Raw genomic sequence first — 24,579 nt, 5'->3', positions numbered from 1 at the left:
CCTTCTTCCTCCCCCAAACATCAAACTCTGGGAAGATCAGGAGGTATTATTTTGCATCCCCACATAGCCCCACATAGGGCTTTGTATGTATTGGGTACTCTTCAAAAAGCTTGAAAAATTGAATTGAATGGAAGTAGGATGGATGGGAAAGAGGCTTGGAAAAAGGCAGGAACCAAAAAGAAAGGTTAAATGACTACAAATTCTATGAGGATGGTAGATCAGACTGGATAAAGCAAAACTTTCATGTGAAGAACCTGATGTAGAACATTGGCCTAGAAGTGGAGATTGGAGGCAGATTACAGGGGCCTGGAATGACAGCCCGAGGAGCTTGGAATTTATCTTGGAGATGACAGGGAGTCACTAAAGGTTGAGCTGCATCAATCATTTCTTTGTGTTGTTCTTTTGAATGGGAAAGAGGAAGGGGAAACAGATGGTTTGATTTACAGATGAGTAACTACATGCTGTAGTACGATTATGGGGAGTCACTTGTGGGTAGAGCTCATGGGGCCAAGCACTGACCCAGCAGATAAACCATTGAGTTGGTAGTCGGGAGCTATCATGACTACTTAGCCAAAAAAGAAAAATGACCAAGAAGAGGTGATATACAATAGTATGGAGAAAAGCAAGGCATCCTCAGAGCCAGGAAGGGTTGTGTTCTCCTGCCTTCAACATGTCCCAGCTGACTGACCTTGGACAAGTCACAGCATTCAGTATTTTCTGAGACTGTTAGATGCAAAGAAAATGCCAACCAACATTGGAGAAAAGATTTATTTTATCTGTCGTGTCTGTATTCTAATAAAATATAGTTCTAGTACTTCTCTCTATATTTGAGTACTTAGTAAATGCCTCATTGAATTGATGAGGAATATTAAACAAACAAACAAACAAACAACAGACCCCTACCTTCTTCTATGGCTTCTTGTACCTTATCAGAATCTGCAGAAAGATATAAGTTTGTAAGATACGTCTTTAGATACCCAATAGGGCTTTCTCCGCCAGTCAGGCAGAAGCGGTCAATTAATAAGCCTATGAACAGACAAGAAAATCACAATTATATTAAGGAAACATACACACATTCAGCTTATATGTTGGCACTATTGCTTATTGGAAGAACTGCTTATATTTTGGCTTTACAACTTAAAAAAATTCAGAGGATTCTTGTATGCTCTTCACAATAAGTAGTGCTAATATTTCATGGATTCACAGAATTTTAGATCTAGAAAGGAGGTCAGAAGTCATAAAAATGCCCACATATTCTGGGCTTCTGGGAAACTACTGTGTTTTCTTTATTATCTCTGAAGCAGCGGGTGTTTTTATCTTTGGTATCACAGAATTGATGTTGAATTGAATTTACAAACTCATTGTCTGCTTATGGGATAGCAGCAAATCTCAGTAGAGGGGCAAATGACTGGTAGGACTGACTAAATGAGTCAGTTCTTTTCAAAAACACTTTTTGGTAGACTGCTGAGAACTTAATAGCTGAAGTCAGAAGTCAGATACTACTTTGGACAGTTACGTTTTTGGTAACCATGGACACATGACTGCATCCTCACCTCATCTCTGTCTCCTGAGGGCTTTGGATTCTTTCAGATCGTTGTTCAAAGCTCAGTTTCTACAAGAAGCCTTTCCCAATTCCCCTTAATGCTAGTGCTTTCTTTCCCTCTATTAATGATCCCCAATTTATCCTGTTGAGCTCTCTGAGATCCTCAGAGATCTGGGATTAATTGTGCCTTATTTTGTATCCCTAGTGCTTGGGGCCCAGTGCCCAGTGCATGGCACGTAGTATGTGCTTAAGCAGTGCTTGTTGAGTAACTACCATGCTTCCAAAATCAGAAAGTGAAGTAGAAGTTATACCTATTATGATTTCATAGGGAAAAAAGGAAGTGAACATCATTCTGGCTTTATAATCAACTATAGTCAAAAGCTCCATCTTCCACATGTGGAAATGAGAGCATGAGGAGATACAAACCTTGTGCATGGATGGAGGTCTATGTTGTGTTATTCTTCTTAAGAAGCAAAATGCTTCCAGTGATTCTTTAGTGTTATAAATAACTCTAGACAATGTACTTAAACAAGCAGCTAGATGGTTACAGTGAATAGAGCACCAGACCTAGAGTTAAGAATACTCATTTTCCTGAGTTCAGATCTGGCCTCAAATCATGTAACCCTGTTTGCCTTAGTTTCTCATTTGCAAAATGACCTAGAAAAGGAAATGGCAAACCATTCTAGTATCTCTACCAAGAAAACCCCTAAAAGAGTCACAAAGAGTTAGCCATAACTGAAGAACAACAACATGTTTTTAAAGTCTATTACCCAGCAGATGTTATTAAATAAGTCAGACCAGACCCTTAAAACAGCCTGTATGGGAATTTGAATATTTATTCAAAAATTGATTTTTAGTAAATCTAAAAACATGTAAGTAAAAATAATAATGATAGTAGCTTATATTCAACCAATCAATCAATCAACAAATATTTATTAAGTGTCTATAATGTGCCAGGTATTTCCCCTCTCCTAAGACCTAGGGATTCAAAGATGGCAGGCAGAACCTTCTCATAAAGAGCTCATAATTTAAAGGAGGAGACAACAGGCATCCAACTCTATAATCAAGCTCTATATAGCATAAATTGGAAATAATTCACAGAGGGAGGACATTAAAATTAAGGTAGGTTGAGAAGGTTTCTTATAAAAGGTGGGATTTTTTCTGAGGTTTGAAAAAAACCAGAGAAACCAGGATGGGGAAAGGAAGAGGAGAAATATTTCAGGGAATAGGGAAAACATGAACAAATTCTCAGAGTTGGGAGTGTCTTATTGGAAGAACAGCAAGGTCATTTTGACTGGTTTGAAGAGTAAATGGGGATCAGTTAAAATATAAGAAGTTGAAAAGGATGTGTGTGTGTGTGTGTGTGTGTGTGTGTGTGTGTGAGAGTGTGTGTGTGTGTGTGTGTGTGTATGCTGGGGGGAAGCCATAAAACTCTGAATTATAGAGGACTTTTTATATGATCTTGAAGATAGGAAGTCATTGGAGTTTGAGGGTAGGAGGGAAGAGGGAATGATTGAGAGAAGGAAGGTGACATAGGACTTTAAAAAAATCATGTTACTGGTTGAATAGAGGATGGACTGGAGTGTGGAAGGTCTTGAGGCAGGCAGACCTCATCCTAGAAATGGTTTGCCATTTCCTTACCAGTTCATTTTACAGATGAAGAAACTGAGGCACACAGGGTTAAGTGATTTGTCCAGGGTCCAAAGCTAGTAAGTATCTACTGCTAAATTTAAACTCAGGTCTTCCTTACTCCAGTACAGGTGCTCTATCCACTGTGCCACTTAGCTGCATAAAAATAGTAATTAAATAGATGGATGGATGGATGGATAGATAGACTCATTTGACCTTAGAAACATTGGAATTGAAAGTTGATGCATAATGTAGAGCTCCCTTCCCCTTTTCTTCCTTTTTTGCCTTTTTTTCAAAACAAGGAAATAGTGACTCTGAAAACTCAAATTTTATGTCATTCTCATTCACAAACTCTCTATTACAATCAGACTCAGCAACTACTTGTACCCCAATCTTTTGTTAGGGTACAGATTGTCTTTCCTAAGTGTTCAATACGTTTTTCCTTCCCAAAGAATACCCAATTTCCTTCAAAGTACAGTTCATCTACCATCCCCTACATGAAATCTTTCCTTATTTCTTCTCCCATCCTTTCCCTCTATTTCTGTCTCTATGCTTTTCTTTTTCATTTCTCCCTCTGTGTTTGTCTCTCCCTTTCTTTGTCATTCTCTCTCAAAATTATTTACGTCGTGTGTGTGTGTGTGTGTGTGTGTGTGTGTGTGTGTGTGTGTGAGATAATTTCCCCTCTCCTATCCAAACAGAATATAGTTCCTTGAGGGCAGGGACTCTTTTGTTTTTGTCTTGGCTTGTCAGAACCCAGCATGATGACAAGAAGTACTTAACATTTGTTGAATTGGGTTAGATTAATGTTGTGATTTAAAGAAGGTAGATTCCATATTCCCATTTTCAAATTGAGGATACTAAAGCTCAAATTATCCATAATCAGCTTCAGGGGAGAGTGGAATTCTGATGATGACAAGGTCTTGCATGACTTGCCCAGGCTCATGGAGTTACTAGTATCTGTGGCAGACTTTGAATTAAAGTCTTCCTACCTCTAGTAGAGTGCTTATTCTAGCTGCTCTCCCTACTCCCAGCGCCACTCCAGGCACTCAATAGGATCGCCTGAGTGTCTCTTTGATGGCTGGCTTTGAGAAATGCAGAATCAGGCAACTCTAAAGCTAAAACAGTCCTTCTCATGCTTTTTCCCTTTCCCTCCACTTCCCTGTTAGTGAAATGTATTTCTATCCCTGGTTATTCTCAAGCCCAAGGAGGTTATGACTTGGGCAGGTCAGACAGAGAGCTGCAGACTCAGCTTTTGACATAAGATGTTTTCATTCCTATTCAGGAACTTTTCTACTAGTCATCTTTTTTTCCTTCCCTACTTCTGTGTCCTAGGGATTATGGGGATACCAGTCTCCAGCTGCTTCATGTTTTTATCTGTCTCATTCACTGCCTTAGCATCTCTTCTCTGGCTGGGCCCTGGCCTGGGATGCTCTCCTTTCTCATCCACCTCCTGGCTTCTCTGGCTTTCTCCAAGTCTCAGTTACAGTCTCACCTCTGCCAAAAGCCATCCCCAGTCCTCCATAAGCCTAGGGTCTTCCTCTGAGATGATCTAAACTGTGTCCTGCCTCCAACTTGCTTTTACATTGTGTTTATATGTTGTGTCCCCCATTAGATTTAGAGCTCCTTGAGAACACAGACTGGATTTGTTGTTGTTGTTGTGTTCCTCCTAACATTTACCAGAATGCCTGGAACATAGTAGATGCTTAAGCAATGCCAGTTGACTATTTCAAATTAACAAGAGAAAACCAACTTCCTGGAATTTGATTGTTAAGGAGCTATAACCACCAACTGTTCCAGCCCTGCTTAACATAACCAGTTGTTCAGACTCTGCTTGAAGACTTCCAAAGGAAGGAAACCATCATCTTGTCAGAGAGACTATTCTGCTTGGATAGTTTTCATTATTAGCAAAGGAAGGTTTCTACTGTTAGAAAAGTGTTAGAAAAGAAGAAGCCAGTGGCACCCTGGATACAATGCTGGTCCTGGAATTAGGAAGATGAATTAAAATCTTGCCTCAGAAGCTAACTGACTGTGTGACCCTGGTTCATGCCTGCCTCAGGTCCCTCATCTTTAAAATGGAGACAAAAATAAGACCTATCTCCCAAGGGCATTCTGAGGATTACATGAGAGAATATAAAATGTCCTTAGCTCATGTGTCTGACACATAAGAACAACTTTAGAATTGCTTATTCTCTTCCCTCCCCCTTTCCTGCCTCTCCCTAATGCAGGTTCTTATTGTGTGTCTTTGCAATGTTTCTTGGACTTGTCTCATTTCCAAATGATTCTGCTCAGAAAACTACTGAAGCATCAGTCACTTTCTTCCTGAACCCTTTTTGGTGTGAAGTTTTAGAGGATCTCAGTCCATTAAACGGGGGACACAGACACACACGGGAACACTAACGCATGCAGACACAGATAAATATACCTGGACACACATTGGCTTTTACATACACAGACACACAGATTCTGACTCAAACATAGACACACAGACACACAAAGAGATACATGACACACAAACACACACACACATATCCATACTCAGAATACACACACACAGACACATGCAGGAACACACATAAACACACTCATAACACACAGAGACACCGATAAACACCGATACAAATACGGACACACACATAGCCATACTCAAACACATACAGAAACACACACAAACACTTATAACACAGATACACAGACACAAATACAGACACACATACATAGCTGTACTCAGACATACACACACAGACACATGGACAAACACACACAAATACACAAACACTCATAACACAGAAAAACTGATAAACTCGTGACATACACATATACATGTTGGATATACACACATATACAGTCATCTGCAAAAACACATAGACATACACAGATACACACAAACACAGACACATTAAGACATACAGATAGACACATATATACATATATGTCCATGCACACAGACAGATAAGGTCAGTTCCCTTTAGGCTCCTTTAAATGCCATGCATTGGTGAACTTCATTCTATCAAGGAGCTCCCAATACAAGTAAAGTTGGATTTTTTTATTTTAACTCAATTGGAAACCAACAAAAATCTGGGTAATTCTCATCAATACCTTTGAATATCTGTGTAATTTGAAAGTTACTTGGGAAAGTCCAAGACTTTCTGTACCAAAGAGTGCCCTGCTATTATGAAAAGGACACCGGCCCTATATCTTTCAATGACTGGCTCTCCCATTTGTAAATTGTGTGACCTGGGGATGACTGTTAAACAATCTGAGCTTTCTTTTATGAAAAACTGAAATAACTTCTAACATGTATCCCTTCAATGGTTGTTATGAGGTCCAATTATCCAGTGTCTGTGAAAGTACTTTGTAAAGGACGATCCCTATTTGCAGTCCCAAATACCAGTGCTATCTTGGGCTGCAATACTTACAGTCCTAGGGGAGAATCATGTGGAATTTCTTGACCAGAATTACAGGAGACTGGACCCTGTGATCTGTGAAGACTCCCTGGAGAAACTACAAGTGTTTCCTCCAGAGGAGAAGCAGGACAGGGAGATAGGAAAGTTGTCTTCAAGGATGTCAGGTGGAAGCTATGACCTAGGACTTTGTTTGGCTTCAAAAGGAGAGATGAGGAGGAAGGGCTTTTGACATAAGGAAACGCTTCTTAACAATGAAGACTATACCAAAGGTGACTGAGCTGCCTCGGTAGGTAGTGGATTCCCATCACCAGAGGTCCACAAACAATCTGGAAAACCACTCACTGGGGATGCTGCAGAGGAGCCTTCTGCTCAGGAGTGAGAATCAGCAAATGACCTCGGGGTTCCTTCCCACACGGTAATTCATGGGAATGCAATTCTGACTGAACATGAGTCACTTGCAGAGACGACAAGAATACTTTTCCTTTTATATCAAAGCCAGCAAATGGCAGAATGGTTTACACTCAATTTTTTGCATTAGGCCAAGTCAAAACAAGGGTGTGAGCTTTATTTCCCGGTCCTGTCCAAAGTAGAAAGACTCAGAGCCATTTTCTTAATTCTTCATTTTAACTCAAGGATGAAACTTTTTAGTGGAATTTAATCAATAGAATATTCCATCCAAAACTGAGGCTATCGAGCTGTGTGTATGCACACGTATGTGTGTATGTGTGCATGTATGTGCATGTATGTGTACATGTGTGTGAATGTGTGTGTATGGTTAGAAGATGGGAGAGAGAAGGAGAAAAGAAAGACAAGTTCTTTCACCAGCTGTCCCGTAGGGGAGGCAGGGTAACTGTTGGCCAGTCATGCTTCCGAAGAGATTTGAGTTTTAGGTAGGGATTGTTTAGATGATCTTTGAGATCCCTTCCAACTCTGAGACTCTGAAATTCTAGGTGGTAAGGGTAGGAAAAAGGAGGTGGACTTAGTTAAATATTTAACAAGTTTAACATGTTTTACTGGGGAATAAACTGTTTGATCATAGAAAGAATGCCTCTTGATTGACAGTTCCTTGATGTCAAGTTCAGAAGTTTAAAACAAAACAAAACAAAATAGAAAACAGAGCGATATTGCAGGACCTGGGATTAAGCCCTTGAAGCTCACACTTGACAAGTTAAGTCCAGAGCTTTGGGCCAAACCCCGTTGCTGCAGTCGGAAACTCACATGGCGGCTCTTGTTCTGACATTTGCAAATAAACACTCGCTGTGCAGCCCACGTGTCTGCATCAAAGGAGCGGCGTTCTGTCGGGTCACGGCGTCCCCCAGCCCCCCGGCCTGGGTCACAGACACCTCCTCCACGTGGTGTTTATTTGACTTACTTACCGTGGTGATTGATGCTGTTTATGATCCTCACCCCCACTTGGGCATGGTTATTAGTCATCAGCACAATATCAAACAAGTCCTGTTCCTTGGGATAAAGGCTGCGCAGTCTGGCATTGACGTTCTGCAGGGCCTGTGGGTTACAAACATTGAGGTGCGGATGGCAGCTTGCAGGCCCAGAGACCAGCCACCGGCAGGGAGGAGAACAGCGGGCTCAGCTCCCTGGCCAGACCTGCTTCTCGGGCTCCTCGGCTACCTCTGGTAGCCAAAAGGAAAAGCCAAACAGGTGGGGAACGTCTGCTTTTGTGGGGGGGGGGGCAGGGACTGGGCAGGGACCGCCCCGATGTCAGAAGCCCAGGTGAGGAAGCTCCCTCTCTCCAATGATGCTGACTGGAGTCAGAGACACCGAGGTAGAAGGGGACAGAGGAGATGTTCTCTGGGGCAGGGAGCTGGGGCACCATGGGACTGAGCAGTACATGTAGCCTCTTGTTCCAGTTCTACCATTGAAAACTAGCCCCTCTCTTCCCCCCTCCAGGAGCCTCGGCAAGGCACTTTCCCACATGAGCGGGGTGTCCAGGAGAGCCCTGGGCAGGGGGTCACAGCAGGCTGAGCTTTAATCTTGACTAGCACACATGAATGTTACAGAGTCGGAGCTTGGAGGTGTTTCTCCAGGTGGTGTGTCAGCAGCAGCCCCTGCTCCAAGGACTAGGGACAAAGTCTTCAGAGACAGACAATCCCTATCACTTTGGGGCAACTCTACCTGAAGGCTTGATGTGAAGCCTAAAATGGTCTCTCTAGGGACTCTGTGGCTAAGTTTTGCCCTCCAGGGCCAAGTGGAAACAGGTCCAAAGTATCTTCAGGCTTGGACACAGACATCACATCCTTCCTAAGTTTACTTATTTCTGCAAACTCAATATCTCCAACTTATTCATCTTATCTTAATTTTGGACATTGTTTTACAGCCCTTATAGCTATACGTATATAATATGTGGTACAGTGGATAGAAGGGACGTGGAGTCAAGAAAAAGATTTCAAATTCCAATACTTAATAACAAATCACTTAATTTCTCTGAGCCTCAGTTTTATTGTCTGGAAAACAGGGAGAGTAAAAGCACCTACTTCACAGACATATTGTGAGGATCAAATGAGATAACATATAAAAAAGCATTTTGTGAACCTTAAGGTCTTATGGGAGATGTTAGCTGTCAACATCATAATTCCTCATTATCATAATTACCACATCATCGTTATTCTCCCCATCACCACCATCCTAGACTGTCAGACCCTTCCCATTACTAATTTTGTCCCTAAATTGTGGAGCTTGAGCTGAATGCCATATTCTCAATGTGGTCTGCACAAAGCAAAGGACTGTGGGCCTCTGACCTTCCCAGGCCTGGACACCATTCTTCTCTTAGTATATCTAAGACAACATTAGCCTTTTGGATTACCATGTCGTATGGTTGATTCCTATTAAATCTATTGTCCACTAAAATCCTTCACTTTTCTTAGTTTTCAGAAGATTCTCTGTCCAGACATTTCTATACCTATGCACTTGCAAAATGTGTTGTTTTGGGCGTTAAGGTGAATCTTATTCTATCTGGCTCATTGTTCTCTTCTGTCAAGATCTTTCTGGATTCAACTCTCTCATCTAATGAGCTAGCTATTCACATTTGCTTGTTTGATAAGCATCCCTTAATCCAAGACAATGGCAAAGATAAGACCATTGATGCTCCCTGCCACATTCCATTGGGGACCTTCTTTCATATTACTATCCAAACATTAATGACTAGAATGATCATCAGGCTGGGGTTTTTTGGTCAATTAAGGAAATGGAAATGTTCATTCAATTCTAATTCACTTTACCAGACTGGGTTGTTTTCTGGTCCCCATTTTCTCTTAGCCACAGAGCAGCATAAGATATTAGTTTTCTCAAAACCCAGGTAAGCAATATTGTTTATATTGTATTCTTTCTAATTATTTGTACAGTATCTGGTAGTCTGGAATGGCTTGCCCAGACCTATTTCTTGAGCTTGAGCCACTCTGCCAAACTCCAGGGCAATATTTTTTTTAAAGTGATTGTGGAATAACTACACTTAGATAACATATTGGCATCTTAAAATCAACACATGCAAAATACAAATAAAGATTCTTGCCCTATCCTCCTTTTATTTACTTCCTCCTCCCCCCATCCACCAAACCAAGTCCTATCCCTCTTATCTCCATTGTATCTCTTGAATTTGTTCCCTTCTTTCTACTTACATAGCCACTATCCTGGGTCAGGTCCTTATCCTTTCTCTCCCTAGGCTATTGCAATAAACTTCTGATTTTCCCACTTCCATTCTCTTTCTATAGTCCTGTCAAATTAGTTTTATTAAAATACAGATCTCATGATACCATTTTCCTACTGAAAAGACTCTGATGATCCCCTATTATTTCTAGAAAAAAAAATCAAAAGCCTCAATTTCACTTTTTTTTTTTTTGGCTGGGGCAATTGGGGTTAAGTGACTTGCCCAGGGTCACACAGCTAGGGTTGAACTCAGGTCCTCCTGACTTCAGGGTTGGTGCTCTATCTTCTGTGCCATATTGCTACCCCCCCCCCAATTCCATATTCACGTCTTCCAAAATTGCACCTAACTGAGCATTGGGTCCAGAATGAGGAAGATATGAGTTCAAATCCAGTCTCAGACATTCATTCATTAAATCTGTGATCTTGGGTAGGTCACTTAATCTCTGTCTGCCTCAGTTTCCTCATCTGGATAATGAGGATAGTAATAGCACCAACCTCCTGTGACTGTTGTGAGGATCAAATGTGATAACATTTGTGGAGAGCTTAGTTCAGTGCTTGGCACACAGCTATTCCCCTTAGTCTAATATTTACTTGTCTTTTCAGTCATACTTCATAGCACTTGCCTTTCCATAACATCTGTTATGTTATAGTCAAACTAGGCTGCTGGATGCTTCCTGCACATAATATTCCATTCGCTACCTCCCATGTCTTTTCACTAGTTTCCCATATCCTAAATGCACCCTTCCTTGCTTTTTCTCTTTATAGAATCCCTAGTTTGCTTCCAAGAATAGTTGAAAGTACCAATTCTTAAGTGCAACCTTTTCTGATGTCCCTAGTTGTTAGTTTACTTAGGGGACTCATCAGCTCCCCCACCTTTAGTCATCTTTGTGCACAAAAATTTCAGTTCTACTTGGTCTAAGGTGGGGGGTGAATGATGGAGAGTCACATGGTCATAGATCATCAGACTTGGAAGGGCCCCAAGAGATCATCAAGCCTAGCCAGCTCATTGAGCAAAAGATACAAGTTTAGGGGGTGCAAAGAGTTTGGCTCAGACTTTTGTCAGCTTGTCCTTGGACTGGTACCTTGACAAAGCCAAATGCGGGTCCAGGTTTCAGAGTGACATTCTCGTGGGTGAGCTGGTATTCCATGTACTTCTCCAGTCCTTCTTTCTCAAAGATTTTATTGTCTTCCGCCATATTGAAGAGTGCCCGGGAAGAGACAGCAATGGTGATAGCTTGCTTAGGTTTGGGCTGCAGGAAGGGTTGGACAGAAAGATGGGGGGGGTCAGGGATTGCTAGAGGAATAAGGCTGGGGCAGATAGGAAGACACAACTGGAAGAAATAATAAAGGTGAGGAACGGTATAGGATAGGAGGGACAATTGTTGGTGTGTTGATTGGTTGGATAGAAGGCTAGATGGATTATGGTTGATTGAAGACAAAGGAGGAAAAAATAAAAGGATGAGATAAATGGATCAGCAAAGACAAATGGAAGAATAGGAATAAATAGAATGGGCTGATGGAGAAGAGGGGAACAATGCAAGGACAAGTGGAGAGCATGGACAAAAGGGCACATAAGGGAGGGTGAAGAATGATAGGGAAAGGGAGAATCAGAGATCAGAAGAAGAAAATACTCCAGAGTGTCAATCTGGCTGCCTGCAGAGGGGTAGGGGAGGCCCAAGGCATTTACCAAGCACTGGGAGGTAGGGAAGGAGGAAAGTGGACACTGCTTACTGGCCTGGGTCTTCCAGGAGTCCAGTTGGAAACGTCGTCATCATTATCTTCACTTGATTCCTTGGAGCTATGAGAGGATGAGTGTTTTGGGTTCTTCCATTCCTGGGACAGTCGGGCCTTCAGCATTTCTGAGGTTGGAGGTGGAGTGTGGGATGGGGGGGGTGGGGGTGTTACTGCATGCTTTTCTGGAGGGGTAGGTGCCTTCTCAGGTGGAGCAAGAGAAGACGTCTTGGGCTCCCCAGAATCCGAAAGGGAGCCTTTGGAGTTCACGTGGGGGATGATTTGCTGGAGACAGGAACAATGAGCTGAGTAAGTGGTTTATCCTGACTCCAAGCTCCTCTTCTTCCCCCTCCCCACAAAACAAGCACACTCAAGCACAGCCAAGGCCCCTCCCTATACACTCAGTCCACACTCCCTGAGCATAAAACATTGTGCCCCTTACAGGTGCCCAGATGCAGCAGATTTCAGATTTAATCTGTTGATAACTTATTCATTCACAGAATGTTCACAGCCTTTACATGCACCGCACCATCCACCCTCCACTCCCAAACCTTCACACAAGTCATTTCTAACCTTTTCCTTGAGGAAGCTGTATTGCTAAGAGGTACAATCTATGAATAAAATAACCGTAGGGTGTGTGTGTGTGTGTGTGACAAAGATAGAAAAATAGAGACAGAAAGACAGATAGAGAGAGGAAGAGGTAACTCTGAATCCATGAAATCTTCATATTCAGAATATGGCTCTTGAGACCATAAGATCCAAGGCTCCTACACTGACACTGGCTCTGTGATCCTGAGCAAGTCATCTCACTTCTTTCAGCCTGTTTCCTCCTTTGTAAAATGGGAATAATAAGATGGAACCAAGATGGCAGAGAGTAGTAGATAGGACATTGCCTGAAGTCTCCACAGCTTCCCTCGGAATCAACACTAGATCAAGCCTCTGAAAAAGATTTTGGAATGACAGAACCCACAAACATTTGGAGTGTAATGCTTTTCCAACTTAAGATATCTTGAAAGGACTTCAATAAAGGTCTGTCTCAGATGGCAGGGGGAACATGGCTCAGTGCTGGGAATCTAGCACTCTTAGCCAATATATAGCAGCATTGGCTACTCTGTTCTGGCTTAGAAGGCCAGTAGATCAGCAAACCAGCTATGAGATCTCCAACACAACTATAGAAGGCAAATTGTGAGCTCCTGAACCCCAGCATAATAGGTGGGACTTGGCCAGGCCCTCAACACAGAGGGGAAGTCTGCACCATTAGCCCCCAGCTTAGTCAGTGAGAAGCCCCTGTCATCCTACAGAGGAAGCTCAAGACAATCTCCCCAATGCCACCTTAAAAGCAGACCTCAACATTTAAAAAGTGAAAACGCAAAAAGAGCTCTGACCGTAGAGAGCTAGTATAAAGACAGGGAAGATCAGAACACAAACCCAGAAGAAAACAGTTAAGTCTAAATGTCTTCAAGTGAAGCTTCAAAGGGTGCAGCCCAAAAGACTCTCTTGGAAGAATTTTTTAAAAGATCTTAAAAGAGAGATAGAAGAAAAATGGTGAAAAGAGAGCTTTGCAGGAGAGTTATGAAAATTTGGAAGGAAAAGCCAACACCTTGGAAAAGGAAGCATAGAAATTGACTGGGGAAAACACCTTTTTAAAGGATAAATTTGGTGAAATAGTGAAAAATATTCTGAAGAAAAATTCTTTAAAAAAATAGAATTGGTAAAATGCGGGGGAGGGGGGTGGAAATCCACTGAGCAAAACAAATTTTTTAAAAGTACATTTGGTCAAATGCAAAAGGAGGTGAGAAAATAAGTCACTAAAATCAGAATTGGACAAATGGAAATGAATGACTCAATGAGACATCAAGAATCACTCAGAATTTTTAAAAAATGAAAATATTGAAGAAAATGTAAAATACCTCATTGGAAAAACAACTGACTTAGAAAATAGATCCAGGAGAGAGGAAAATCTAAGAATTATTGGACTACCTGAAAACCACAATGAAAAAAAGAGCCTAGGCAGCATCTTCCAAGAAACAATCAAGGAAAACTGTCCTGATATCCTAGAATCGAAGGATTAAAAAAAGTCAATGAAAGAATCTCCTATTTCCTAATTATCTCCTAAAAGAGCCCCCAAAATGAAAATTCCAAGGAAAATTGTAGCTAAATTCCAGAATTTCAGGTCAAGGAGAAAATACCACAAGAAACAATTAAGATATTGAGGAGCCACAATCAGGATTACCCAAGATACAATACCTTCCATACAAAAGATTTAGAGAACTTGTAATATATCTGGGAAGGCAAAGGAACTTGGACTGCAACCAAACTAATTAGCAAAATTAAGTATTATCTTTCAGGAGAAAAGATAGACATTAAATGAAACAGGGGATTGATTTTCAGTCATTTCTGATGAAATGACAGAACTAAACAGAAAATTTGATCTCCAAATACAAGATTCAAGAGAAGCATAAAAAATAACAGGAAAAAAATCTATGTTTTTTAAGATTAAAATGTTTACATCCCTACATGGGAAGATGATATTTGTAACTCTTGAGAACTGTATCTTTTTTCAGGGCAGGTAGAAAGAATATACTTAGAAGGTGTAAAGTATAAGTTTGCCTTAAATGTGATGATATAAAAAAGAAATTAGGAGTGAGAAAGGGATTGTACTTGGAGAAGAGAAAAGAGGAATTAAAAAATCATATCACATAAAGAACACAAAAGACCTATTACAGTTGAAGGAAAGAAGGGAAAAGGATGAGCATTGTTTGAACATTAATCACATCAGCTTTGGCTCAAAAGGGGAATAACAAACATTTAGTTTAGTATAGAAATCTCCCTTACCATATAGAGTATTAGGATGGGAAAGAGGAAAGGAAAGGGGAAGGCTAATAGAAGGGAGGTTAGAAGTAAAAGAGAAAAGGGATAAGGAAGGGCAGATTGAGAGAGGTGGTGAGAGGGTAGAAGAAAAGAGAAAAGTATAACTTGGGGAAAACAAGATGGCAGGAAATAAAGTTACTAATCTTAATTGTGAAGATAAATAGGATGAACTCTCCCATAAAATGGAAGTGGATAGCAGACTGGATTAAAACCAGAATCCTACAAATGTTGTTTGCCAGAAACACATTGGAAGCAAAAAGATACAAAAAGAGTAAAGATTGGAGCAGAATCTTATTATGCTTCAACTGAAGTGAAAAAAAAAGAGTAAGGATCTTGATCTCAGACCAAGCAAATGAAAAATTAGTTCTAATTAAAAGAGGTAAGGAACAAAACTACGTCTTGCTAAAGGGTACCATAGATAATGAAGGAATATGAATACGATACATATATGTTCCAAGTGAGTTGCAAGTACAATGTAGCAAAATTACACTAGTGAGGGATCTCAATCTCCCTCTTTCAGAATTAGATAAATCTAACCACAAAATAAGAAAGAAGTTAAGGAGGTGAATAAAAGTTTAAGTTAGTTATGAGAGACCTCTGGAGAAAATTGAATAGGGATAGAAAGTAATATACATTTTTCTTAGTGGCACATGACACTTTCACAAAAATTGATTATGTATTAGGGCATAAAAACTTAACAATCAAATGGAGAAAGGCAGAAATGGTAAATGCATTCTTTTCAGATGATGCAATTAAAATTGCATGCAATAAAAAGCCTTGGAAAAATAGAGCAAAAATTAATTGGAAAGGAAATAATCCTAGTAGCTCAAACAACAAATCATAGAAACAATCCATTTATATAAACTATTTGGAAAAGTACAAGAAAGAGGAGTCCTATCAAATTCCTTTTTATGACACAAATATAGCACTGATTCCTAAACCTAGATAAGCCAAAAACAGAGAAAGAAAATATAGACCAATTGTTCTAATGAATATTGATGTAAAATATTAAATAAAATATGAGCAAAGAGATTATAGCAGCTTATCTTCAGAATAATACACTATGATCAAGTAGGATCTATACCAGGCATGCAGGCTGGCTCAATATCAAGAAAACTATCAGCATAATTGACCATATCAATAACAAAATTAACAGAAATCCTATGATTACATCAATGCATTTAGAAAAAGCATTTAAAAATATAATACCTATTCCTATTAAAAACACTAGAGAGCATAGGAATGAATGGGCTTTTCCTCAAAATGATAAGAAGCATCTATCTAAAACCATCAGCAAGCATTATATGTAATGGGGATAAACTAGAAGCATTCCCAGTAAGATCAGGGATGAAACAAAGATGCCCATTATCACCACTATTATTCAATATTGTATCAGATATTAGCTTTAGCAATAAAATAAGAAAAAAAGGAATTAAAGTAGGCAATGAGAAAACAAAATTATTACTCTTTGCAGATGATATAATGGTATAGTTAGAAAGTTCTATAGAATCAACAACAACAACAACAATAACAACAACAAAACTACTAGAAACAACTTTACCAAAGTTGCAGGACATAAAATAAACCCACATAGATCATCAGCATTTCTGTATATTATCAACAAAGTTCATCAGCAAGAGAGAGAGAAATCCCACTTAAAATAACTGTAGATAATATATTTGGGAGTAGATCTGCCTAGACAAAGCCAAGAACTATATGAATACAAAGTTAGATGTAAATAATTGGAAGAATGTTAAGTGTTCATGAATAGGCCAAGCTAATATAATAAAGATAACAATTCTACCTAAATTAATCTTATTCAGTGCATCTGGAAGAACAAAAGGGCAAGAATTTTAAGGGAATTAATGAATAAAAATGCAAAGGAAGATGATCAAGCTGTACCAGACTAAAACTGCATCATAAAGTAGTGGTCAACAAAATCATTTAATAGTGGATCAGTGGAATCGGTTAAGTTCACAAGGCACAATAGAGACTATTGTATACAATAGAGTAATCTAGTGTTTGATAAACCCAAAAACTTCAGCTTCTGGGATAAGAACTCACTCTTTGACAAAAATTGCTGTGAAAACTGGAAAATAGTAAAGCAGAAACTAGGCATTGGCCAATATCTAACATCCTGTACCACCATAAGATCAAAGTGGGTTCATGATTTAGACATAATGGATGATACTATATGCACATTTGAAAAACAAGGGATAGTCTATCTTTTAGATCTGTGAAAAAGGAAGGAATTTTTAACTAAAGTAGAACTAAAGAACATTATAAAATACAAAATGGATAATTTTTATTACATTAAATTTAAAAAGGCTATATTGTATAAACAACCAAATGCAGCCAGGATGAGAAGGGAAGCAGAAAGCTGGTGAAAATATTTACATTCAGTGTTTCTGATAAAGCCTTCATTTCTAAAATATATAGAAAATTAGCTCAAATTTATAAGAATACAAACCATTCCCCAACTGATAAATGGTCAAAGGATATGAACAATTTTAAGATGAAGAAAGTAAAGCCATTTCTAGTCATATGAAAAAAATGCTCTGGATCACTATTGATTAGGGAAATGTAAAATAAGACAACTTTGAGGTATCCCCTTATGCCTCTCAGATTGGCCAAGATGACAGGAAAAGATAATGATAAATGTTGGACAGGATGTGGGAAAACTGGGAAACTGATACATTGTTGATAGAGTTGTGGTTTATAATTGGTTTATAATTAAAGAAATGGAGGCACATAGAACTGAAATGACATACTCATAGCTACTAAATGCCTGAATGTGAATTTGAACTCAGGTCTTCCTGACTCCAGGGCTGGTGCTCTAGATATTGCTGGGACCAAATGAAATCACCATCTTTAAAATGCCATAGCAGTAGGCCTTTCAATAGCCACGAACAATATTCCTCTGGGCCTGGCAACTTGGGTTTGTCAGGGTCAATTCCCCATGAACCACTTTTGTCCTGCCCTTTCTGGGCCAGAGATCCTGCTCTGGGCAGCAATGACAGCAGCCAAATCAGATTTATCTTTTATTACTGATGGCCCCCTGACCCTACGTGAAGATGCTTTAATATCTTTGCCCCCCCCCCCACAAAAAAAGTAAAAAGACCCCAGGAAAATGTCTTGTGGGGAGAGGAGCTGAAAGGATGCTGCCTGAATTGTATGATGAGGCAACATATGGTAAGAGCAGGGGTTCAGAAGAGGGGCAGGAGGGGGCAGACGCAAAAAGTACATAGCTTGTGATAGTTTTAGTAGGGATAGTTAGGGGATTCCAAATTGCCCAAAGCCCAGGGCAAGGCCTCAGGAAGCCCTAAGATCAAATTCAGCCTCTGGACAGTTCCCAGCTGGGTGACCCTCACTTCCTTTCTGCTTGCCTCAGTTTCCTCAGGGTTGTTGTGAGGCTCAAATGAGTTAATTTTTATAAAGCGCTTGGCACAGTGCCTGGCACAGAGTAGGGACTTAATAAATGCACATTCCCTTCCACTCCTTGTCCCTCAGAGTTTTACTCTCTCTCCTCCCCTTCCTCCTCCTCAGGTAGCTGTGAACTCTTGGTCTTACACAGTCTGCCACACAACCCTCACTGTTCTCATCCTCTGTGTCCCCCCTCATCCCCCTCTCCTTTCTTCCTCATTCATACCCTGGAAGTCCGGTTTTTGCTATCCTCCGGGACAGAACCCCGTGAACTTCGGCCTTGCCGGAGGTTTTTCTGGGAGTCACTTTTCAGCGTGATAAACTCCTGCACTATACTCTGTTGAGGAGAGATAAGAAGGGCGTTTGTCTACTACCCCTGCTGCTCTACACACATAGCCTGTCCAGTAGTAAACATGAAACAGCCTGGCTCCGACCACTCTGCCCCCTTGTTCCTTTCCCTGCCCTTCCTTGCTGACTGTCTGCTCACTTCCACCTCCACCCCATCCATAGCTCCCCCATCCCCATCCTCAATTCCTAGATTCACTTGGGGGAGGGGGTTGGAAACAGAGGGATGAAATAGGAGATCCAGAACCGTCAAAAAAAAATAAAACTTCCTGTGGCTTAGCGCACCCCTGGCTCCCTGCCCCCCTGCCCCTCCCAGCACGGGTCCTTTCTTCCAAAGATGGGTCGGGACCAAATGCCAAGGATCAAATGCGTGCCCAGCAGTGCCCCGAGAAGGCGCTGAGAGATAGCTGGTCTGCCCTGTGCTCAGGAAGGTTCAAATCCTTTGGACGGCTTTGGACATCAGTGAAACTCCGGGTGTGAAAGGGGATCCCTGGCCCTGCTGGTAGCCTGCTGTGCCCTGTGGCCCCTCCGCCTCCCCCACAATGCCTCTGGCTCCCCTCAAAACCGAGTAGCGTGTCTCTGCTCACCCTGATTATGATGGCCTGCCGACCCTGCTCCCACAACAGGCACACATATAAATAAACACTCAGACTGCGGAAGGGGCCAAGAAGTAATGCTCCCTCCACAGCCCCCAGGCCAAGGCAGCGTCTATACGACGAAAAACACCACATCGAACAACGCCTTAGCGAGTGAATCGGGTTCACTGCACGCCTCATCTGAAAGATTGTGCAGAAATTGGTCATTGCGTGGCCGGGCGCCCTGCCCCCTCCCGCTCTGACCCAGAGGCAGCTCCTCCTCTAGGCTGAGGAGGAGTCAGGTGCGCTCCCTGGGCGCCCACCTGGGTCACGGGAATGCGGACTGAAGGGGGAGCAGGGACCAGCTGCTCCTACTTGTCCCCTAAGAAGCTCTCGGGCCAGCCCCGCCCTCCTGTGCTCGGCCCCGCCCCTGCCTGACGTCTTCACACCTGACGCGCCTTTGCGGCCGACCCTGGGGCTCACCTGGGCGTTCTGGCGCGTGTTCTGTTTCTCCACTTCCCTCATGGTCTTCTTATCTAAGTAATTGTTTTCTTTGACAACTTTCATGGCCCCGTTACTCTTAATGTGGGAGGAAAGAGACAGAGGAGGTTTATTTCGTTCGGACTGGGAGCCGTGGAGCCCGGGCTTCAAACAAAGGACAGACCCGCCAACAAACACCCTTGACCACGCGAAACCGCTCCCGGGCAAGGGGCAAAGTCTTGCGCCCCTTCTCGCGCCTCACGACTGCCTGCGTGAGGAAGCCGGGGCCAGGGAGGCAAGATGTGGCCCAGGGTCCCAATAGTGGCGCCTCCCCAAAGCTACCGCCCGAGAGCCTCACGGCAACCCGAGGAAGGAGATGCTCCCTGTTTACCAATGAGGAAACTGAGGCAGTGGCTTAACCAGGGTCAAATAGCTCACCAATACCAGAGGGAGGATTTCAACTGAGTAGTTAATAGTAATAACTAACATCTATAACTTAGACCATGTCAGCCACTATGCTGAGGACTTTTTTTTTTTTTAAGTCTACATGACCAAACTGTTATTTTGCTGTACAAAAAAGAATCAGACTCTGAAATATTGTACAATTAGCTTGTGAAGGAAATCGAAAATGCAGGTGGGCATAAATATAGGGATTGGGAATTCAATGTAATGGTTTTTAGTCCTCTCCCAGAGTGCTTTCTCTGGGCGTAGCTGGTTCAGTTCATTCCTGCTCCATTGGAAATGATTTGGTTGATCTCATTGCTGAGGATGGCCAGGGCCATCAGAACTGGTCATCATCTAGTATTGTTGTTGAAGTATCTAATGATCTCCTGGTCCTGCTTGTTTCACTCAGCATCAGTTCGTGTAAGTCTCTCCAGGCCTTTCTGAAATCATCCTGTTGGTCATTTCTTACAGAACAATAATATTTGAGGACTTTGTTTTATGAACTTCACCACAACCTGGGAGATAGGGGCTGTAATTGTCCCCATTTTATATCTGAGAAAACTGAGTCACACAAGAGAAAGTGAGGTGCCCAAGGTCACACAGCTTGTAAGAGTCCAAGACTAGACTTGGACTCAGTTTTTCCTGATTCTAGGTCATCTTGATCCTCTAGTCTTCATTCCATCTCATATTCTTCTTTACTGTATTTAGTTTTCTCCTTGATGAAAAAGAAGAGATAGAAGAGGAAGAGTAGCAGGAGGAAGATTGGTGGCAGGTGCTTCCCTGCTTAGGGGTCTTGAAGCAGTGATTTGTTGTCCTGACCAAAGCAATAGTGAGGTTCTTCGTCTCCTTGGATCCAAGCAGATGACTCTTGTCCATCAAAACGTAAGCTCTCTGAGGCTCCAGATGGTGTCACTTTTGTATGTGTTCCCCCAGCTGCTCACACTGTCCTTGACATAAAGTCGGTGTTTCATAATTTCACTCCGATAACATGCACCTACTTTCAGTGATTCCTGAAGTCACAAATTATATGATTAGAAGGAACTTGGACGAGCCTTGTTGAAGACCATCTGGCATAAGTGATGCTTTCATTGCTGTTTCCTCATTACCCACCAGTGGATCTAGGCCAAGCCCCATTTGGTCACTGTTTGGGTCCTAACTGACTCAGGTTGAATGTAAGTAGCAAGTTCTGCTCATTTCACTTTGTATCAATTCATATAAATCTTCCCAGGTTTTTCTGAAATCTGCCTACTCATGATTTCTATAGTATAATAGTATTCCATCACAAACATTTATCACAATTTGTTTAGCTTTTCCCTAATCAATGGATATCCCCTTAATTTCCAATTCTTTGTCATTACAAAGAGAACTGCTGTAAAGATTTTTGCACATATAGGTCTTTTCCCATTTTTCTTTCATCTCTTTGAATACAAATCAAATAGTGGTATTGCTGGGTCAAAAGGTATGCACAGTTTTATAGCCCTTTGGGAATAGTTCCAAATTGTTCTACAGAATGGTTGGGTCAGTTCAAATTAACTAATACGCCACTAGTGCTTTAGTGTCTCAATTTTCTCACATCCTTTCCAACATTTGTAATTTTCCTTTTCTGTTATATTAGTCACTCTAATAAAGTGTGGGATGTCCATCAGAGTTAATCAAATCATCTTAATTTACATTTCTCTAATTAATAATGATTTGGAACATTTTATATTACTACAGATAGCTTCATTACTTTATCTGAAAACTACATATCCTTTGACCATGTATTACTTGGGGAATGGCTCTTATTTTTACAAATTTCACTCAGTTTATGTTTGAAAAATTAGGTCTCTTTCAGGGAAATGTGCTATAACTTTTTCAACAATTGAGATTACTGTGTGTTCCTTCTATTCTACTGTTTTCTCCTCCTCCTCCTCTTCCTCCCTCTTCTTCCTCTTCTTCTTCCTCCTCCTCTCTTCCTCCTTCTCTTCTTCTTCCTCTTCTTCTTCTTCCTCCTCCTCCTCCTCCCTTTTTCCTTTTCCTCCTCCTCCTTTTTTCCTCCTCCTCCTCCTGCTTCTCCTCCTCCTTCTTCTTCTTCCTTCTCCTCCTTCCCCTCCTTGTTTTTATTCTTGTACTTGTTCTTCTTGTTATTGTTTTCCTCCTCCTCCTCATTCTTCTTCTTTTCCTACTCCTCCTTTTCCTCCTTCTTCTCATCTTCCTCCTCCTCCTCCTTCTTATTATTCTTCTCATTCTTGTTATTTTTATTCTTCTTATTCTTCATCTGACTGTGGCTAAGCAGACTAATATGATCTTAGAATGCTCTGCCACAGGTTGAACACTAGTTGTATCTCTATGAACTTCTCTAACTTTGCTTATCTTGTGTTTCTTCTGAGCTAATTCAATTATGCTTTGTCCATAGAGTACCCTACCTTCTCTGATGAGAGCACACCAAGCTAGGTGGTCCTATGCCGGTGTCTCCCATGTCATAAATCAATTCTAAAGTTTTTTGTAACAATAGTTTTAATATTTTCAAAACACATGCAAAGATAGTTATCATTCACCCCCACAAAATCCTGTTCCAAATCCCTCTCCCTCCATCCTTCCCTCTCCTAGACAGCAAGTATGCTAAACATGAGCAATTCTTCCTAACATGCCTCTACATTTATCATGCTGCATATGAACAATCAGATCAAAAGGAGAAAAAAAAATGAGAAAAAACAAGCAAGCAAACAACAACAACAAAAAGGTGAAAAATATGTTGTGATCTGGATTCAGCCCTATTTTCTCTGGATGCGGATTACTCTCTCTATCATAAGACTATTGGAATTGACCTGAATCACATCGTCAGATAATACACAGTTTGATAGTCCTTTGGGCATAGTTCCAAATTGCCCTCCAGAATGATTGGATCACTTCACAACTCCACCAACAGTGTATTAGTGTCCAGTTTTCCCACATCTCCTCCAATAGTTATCATTATCTTTTCTTGTCAAAATTCTTAAGTTTTTAAGAGAAACCTTGCGAGTATTCTATCACTTGCTCTGACCACCTCATGACTGCTTGCACCTGTGTGAGTTCTACATAAAATAGTCTTTTTGTCAAATGTATGTTTGGCATTTGAACGATTTGGCCAGCTCAATAGAGCTATGCTCTCTGCAATGGGTTGGAATGCTTGACAGTTAAGTGGGAGAAAGGATCGCAGTTTCTGGTGTCTTATCCTGCAGATGATCTTTAGACTCTTCTTAAGACAATTCAAATGGAAGTGATTCAGTTTTCTGGCATGTTGCTAGTAGATTGTCCAGGTTTTATAGCATACATTAATGGGTTCAGTGCAATGACTGTAAACCTTCAGTTTGGTAATCTGTTTAATACCTTGCCTCTCCCACACTTTCTTTCGGAGTCTCCCAAACACTGAACTACCTCTGGCTATGTGTATGTCAATCTCATTATCAATGTGGACATCCCTGGAAAATATATTGCCAAGATATACTGCCAAGGAATTTATTCACAGCATTCAAAGGTACTGGATTGATCATAGACTTATTCTTTCCAAGGTGAATATTCACATTCAACAAAAGCAACAATCCCAAGGCAAAAAGAGTACCAGAAGAGTTAATGTCAATAAATGAGAGTGCTTCTCTGAGAGGGAACAGTTTGTTGTCCACTTAGAGGGTTTTTGAGCCAACACGCACAGCTGGCAACAGCAGAGCAGAAGAAAGCAGAAAGCTCTCAGAAATTTGGTATACAGCACAACATTTGCTCATCTGGGTGAGAACACTCATAAACATCAAGACTAGTTTGATGAAAATGATGAGGAAATTCAGAAGCTGCTAAATAAAAAACAAAAATTCCACAGGGTTTACCAACAGAAACCCTTACCAGCAGGAGAGTTCATCCATTTCTAAGAAGGTAGCATTCAATTCTACCAAAAGTGATGTACAGTTGAAACTTAGAGAAATGCAGGATTCTTGCCTCAGTAAGAAAGCAGGTGGAATTCAGTTTTATGCCGATAGTAACAATTCAAAACATTTTTATGATGCATTGAAAGCTATTCATGGGCCAAAGACCTATGGTGCATCTCAACTACTCAGTGCCACATCCATTAATGATAAGATCTTTGAGAGATGGGTTGAACATTTCCATAGTGTTCTCAACAGACCATAATCAATCAATCCTAAAGCTACTGAACATTTATCTCAAGTTAAAATCTTAAAAGTATTTTGCTTTTGAGTATAGCCTCTTGCAATCTCCTTTATGTCAGCTCAAACCTTCTCCTGTCTTCTTCCCATCCTACTTTCCTTTAGGGTATAATAGAGTGAGGTTTACTATTTCTTATTAGAGAATATTCCAGTGAGAAATTCAAGCATTACCCCACCACCTTCTCCATTTCCCCCTCCACTGTAAAAACTCTTGCATGCTTCTTTTATGTGAGATAATTACCCCATTCTATTTCTTTTCCCCTTCTTTCAGTATATTCCCTCTTCCCATTTCTTAATTT

The 24,579-nt window shown here is 41.0% G+C and overlaps 1 protein-coding gene across 3 annotated transcripts in view; it reads right to left on the bottom strand.

Moving 5' to 3' along the window:
* The window catches only part of NT5C1B (5'-nucleotidase, cytosolic IB), a 42,079-nt gene that overhangs the window by 10,624 nt on the left and 6,876 nt on the right, over window positions 1–24,579 (bottom strand). Inside the window, exons 2-8 of one of the 3 annotated variants that reach the window (XM_031949598.1) lie at window positions 19,665–19,760; window positions 19,194–19,382; window positions 18,488–18,598; window positions 11,968–12,252; window positions 11,319–11,486; window positions 7,953–8,082; window positions 904–1,026 (exon numbers count right to left, since the gene is read on the bottom strand). In XM_031949598.1, the coding sequence (XP_031805458.1) occupies window positions 904–1,026; window positions 7,953–8,082; window positions 11,319–11,486; window positions 11,968–12,252; window positions 18,488–18,598; window positions 19,194–19,382; window positions 19,665–19,760 (1,102 nt within the window). The remainder of the gene's footprint in view (window positions 1–903; window positions 1,027–7,952; window positions 8,083–11,318; window positions 11,487–11,967; window positions 12,253–18,487; window positions 18,599–19,193; window positions 19,383–19,664; window positions 19,761–24,579) is intronic. The other 2 variants (XM_031949599.1, XM_031949600.1) reach the window with 2 other exon arrangements.

Source organism: Sarcophilus harrisii, chromosome 2 (genome assembly GCF_902635505.1).
Source record: "Sarcophilus harrisii chromosome 2, mSarHar1.11, whole genome shotgun sequence".
NCBI classification, from domain to species: Eukaryota; Metazoa; Chordata; class Mammalia; order Dasyuromorphia; family Dasyuridae; genus Sarcophilus; species Sarcophilus harrisii.
Note: the sequence above shows the minus strand (reverse complement) of the source record. Positions and strands in the feature narration are given on the sequence as shown.